Source organism: Entamoeba dispar, genomic scaffold (assembly GCF_000209125.1).
Source record: "Entamoeba dispar SAW760 scf_1105229457965 genomic scaffold, whole genome shotgun sequence".
NCBI classification, from domain to species: domain Eukaryota; phylum Evosea; order Mastigamoebida; family Endamoebidae; genus Entamoeba; species Entamoeba dispar.
In genome coordinates, this window is record NW_001852956.1 from 35,950 (window position 1) to 39,977 (window position 4,028).

The following is a 4,028-nucleotide window of genomic DNA, read 5'->3' on the forward strand; positions in this document are numbered from 1 at the left end:
TCTTTTCTTGTTTACGAGATTGAATGCAGTCTTTAAACTGATTAATGATATTTAAACTTGCATCAAAATTGTTGTAACTAATATGTTTTAATAAAATACACCCAGAATCATAATTGTATGCAATTAATTGAAGTAATAAATCACCTGAAAATATTAGATTTTTATATTTTGAATATGAGTTATCTAAATATTCTGAATTTTGTGTATTTGAAAATGGGGTTATTTGTTCATCGTGGTCATCTGTATAACATGAACAAATAACTTTTTGTAATGTTGTTACAAAATACTTTAAATCAGGAAATACATCTAATACTATAGCACTAACACTTTCTTCTGTATCTTCATTTTTATTAAGGAAATAATACCAAAATGATTTGACTAATCCCATTTTACTTAAAGAATAACACGCCTGTGGTCCAATTGAAGCTAAAGCATCAAATAATATAAAATATTGTTTTAAATTTTTTGGATATAACCTTGAAAACATTAATAAAGATTTTAAAGATTGATAGAATCTATACAATATCTCAGTTTCTGAGAATAAATTTACTGAATCACTTTCAGCTACCCATCTAATTGCTGTTACTATTAGTTCTGATGCTCTTGTTCTTATACTTTCTAATGAATTAATACAATACAAAGAAACAAAATCGTTTTGAATAACATCTTCTAATACTTTTTTACCAATTTCTGGGTTATTATAATTCTTCACACCTTCAATAACTTCATCAACTAATCCATTATTTTGTTCTCCTTCACCTAATAAAGAAAAAGAATATCTAAAACAATATATAATAGTTTTTTTCATTATTATTGGATCAAATGATTTAGATTGTTTAAGTATTAATTTCAAGCATTGGTTATCATGGTACATCACATCATTACTTATCTTTTCTTCTTCAATTTTTAATTCTTTTAAAATATCTTCTCCAACTTGGTCTCGACTTTGTTCTTCTTGATAATTTTTTTTTTCATAGACAAGTAAATACCCTCCAAAATCTTTATATCCACCATTCATATTTCTTGTTGCCATATCACCAGAAATATAACTAACTCTACTATCATTAAATTCTATCCACTTTCTATCATTTAAAATATACGAAAAATAATGTCCATATCCAGCATTTCCAGTATGAATAACAACACCATTTAAACAATATTCTCCATTTAAATTCTTATTTTTCATGTATTTGTTTAAGTCAAGAGTTAATGGTATTTCACATTTATCATTAATCTTCATAACATTAACATCAAATGAATCAAATCTATTTAATTGTAAAAATAGGTAATGAGGTAAACTTTCAATTTTATATTGTTTTACTGCATTAAAATACCTTCCATCATCAGTTCTTAATCTATTGTCTCCTTTAAAGAACTCTGGTTTAAAGAAATTACTTAAACATTGTTCTACATTTCTTTTTCCTTGAATTGGTAATGGCAAAGTTCTAAACTCTTCTTTTGTTTCACGATTTTCTTTTATAGCACTATCTAACGAATCAGTTTGTATAATAGTTTTTAGTGTAAATATCGGAAATATTTGCTGTTGACTTCCCTTATTCATTTCATCTTCTAAACAATCAAGTAACATAATAAGGAAGTCACAAGCATCATGTTGTTGAACTTTAAGGTCATAAACCTTTTTGTGTTTTTGAATTTCATCAATTAATAAATCTGCATTATAACAATCTTGACTACCACCTTTTAATGAAATAAATAATTTTTGCAACTGTTTTGTAACTTTCATAGTATCAGTTGATACTAACCTTAAAATTTTTTCTCTAAATTCTTTCATCATAAATAATTGTTGAAGAACTGAATTTATATAACATGTTGACCCAATATTTCTTATTCCCCTATATCCAGTTCTACTACTCTTTGGTACTATATCTAATTTTTTAATAATTTTGTATTGGAAACATTTGTCAAATACTTCAGTACTAAAAGTATTAATAAGATTCGAACAAATTTGAAATATATTATTAATTAAATCATATGAACTATTTCTTACTGACTTTAATTTATATTTTAATGGATTTCCATAACAATTATTAAATAATTTAGAAACAGTTAAACTTATCTTCTCTGGAACAATTTCAACTTTTGGTAATAATAAATTAGCAATTTTTAATAACCCAGTGATATAATAATCTGAATCATCAGTAAATTGTTCGTTTGGTTCAATGGTACATATTTTTTGAATAACATAATCAAATACTTCTTGAAAATCAATGACATTTTCTTTAATACTTTTAATCAATAAACAAATAGTTTTAGTATAAAAATACATTGCCCTTTTTGTTCCATAAAGTTCTAATGCATTAAATAAATCTTTTATTAATTTTTGTGTTTGATCATATAATAATATTGAATTACTTTGATAAAGGTTGACTAAAGAAGTTATAAATGATCCGGTAATGACTTGTTCTTCATCATACTTTTGTTGTGAATTGAAGTATTGAATAAGGAATTCATGAAGGTCCGGAACAACAATAATACTAGACCCTTTATTTCTTAATTCACAAATAGAAGAAGAAATAGAAATAAAAACTCCAGAAATATGAGGGTTATTTGGATTCTTAAGAATTATATCAAAACACTCATCAAAGAGTTCATAATTTTCTGTCACATCAAATGTTAATTGTTGGTGCTTACATAATTTATGAATAAAGAATGAAAATATCTTACTGAATGTTTCAATAATATCAACAATCAAATTACTTTCCCTTCTTAATACACTTCTGAATGCTAAACAAATTTGATCAAAAATTGGTTGTGATTTAACAATAATCTCCCTTAATAATGTTTGGCTTTTTATTGTATCTGTTGTAGTAGAACTTTCATTATCTTTTTCTGGAAACAATATTTTGTCAACTAATTGTAAAGTATATAACAATGTATAGTCACTCTGTTCTGTTAATAGATCGAATACTCCTTTTGGTCCGTATGACTCATTCATTACAAAACATGAATTAACTTTTTTCATTACTCCACTAAATGATGGTAAACTCATCATAATTTTCCATACAATTTTTTCAACTTCTTCCCCAAAGTGTTTTTTTAAACATTCAACAATTATTAATATTTCATCAGAATCTGAGACCAATCTAATAAATGAAAGGTCTACTTCTTCTTTTGGAACTTCTTCATCATCCGGAATATCATAAATTTCTCCATTTTCAAGATCTTTAGTATACGCTGCTGTAATAGATTCAATATCATCAAACAACGCTGAAAATGCTAAATCAACAGCATTTGAATAATACAAATATTTTTTTAAAGCACAATATGCAATTTGTTTTGATACTCCAGTCATTTCTACTAGTGTTTTAACATCTTCCATTCTAATTTCTTTTTTATAATATTGAGAAGATGGTAATTCATTTGATCTAAATAATGACCCATCACTTTCTTCTTTTGCCATTTTTAATATAATTTCACTTTCATTTTGTAGTAATAAATCACTAATACTTGTGGTTTCATCAAAATCATCAACACCATCAATTTCAATAGTTGATTTATCTACATCAATTTTAAATTCTTTCTCAATACTTTTTTTTATTTCTCCAATACTTAAGGATGATAAAATTTTAATTTGATTTTTCATAATAACTTTTTCTCCTTTCTTTATTATAACATTGAATAACATTGGCTTTCCTTTTAAAGACCTTACATGAGAAATTGCTTTTCCTTCACTAGTTGAAGTCCATTCAATTAATAAAGCATTTAAAACATTTAAATTAATAACCTGTTCTTTCTTTAATTTATCATCATGGCTCTGAGAATATAATTGATTATTATTTTTTATCCATTCTATTACAACTTTCCATCCAAATTGAACAGGAACTGATTTAACTATAGCTATCAACAGATCCATTGCTTTTTCTTCAGTAACTTTATTATTAGTAATAATCAATAATCGTTTTAATGGAATAAGATGAGCAATATCATTTAAATTTCCATTAAACTTATACCCTTCTCCATTTTTTATTAAAACTTCTTTATTTACTTCTTCAATAATATTTTAATAA

The 4,028-nt window shown here is 25.0% G+C and overlaps 1 protein-coding gene across 1 annotated transcript in view, besides 1 other annotated feature; it reads right to left on the bottom strand.

The window, feature by feature from the left end:
- Positions 1-4,028, bottom strand: part of EDI_315480 (uncharacterized protein) — a gene marked incomplete at both ends in the record, with an annotated part of 6,087 nt that overhangs the window by 119 nt on the left and 1,940 nt on the right. Inside the window, one exon of the mRNA XM_001733186.1 lies at positions 1-4,005. This exon is cut by the window's left edge and continues 119 nt beyond it. Within this exon, the coding sequence (XP_001733238.1) occupies positions 1-4,005 (4,005 nt within the window). The remainder of the gene's footprint in view (positions 4,006-4,028) is intronic.
- Positions 437-467: a sequence feature (AT_rich).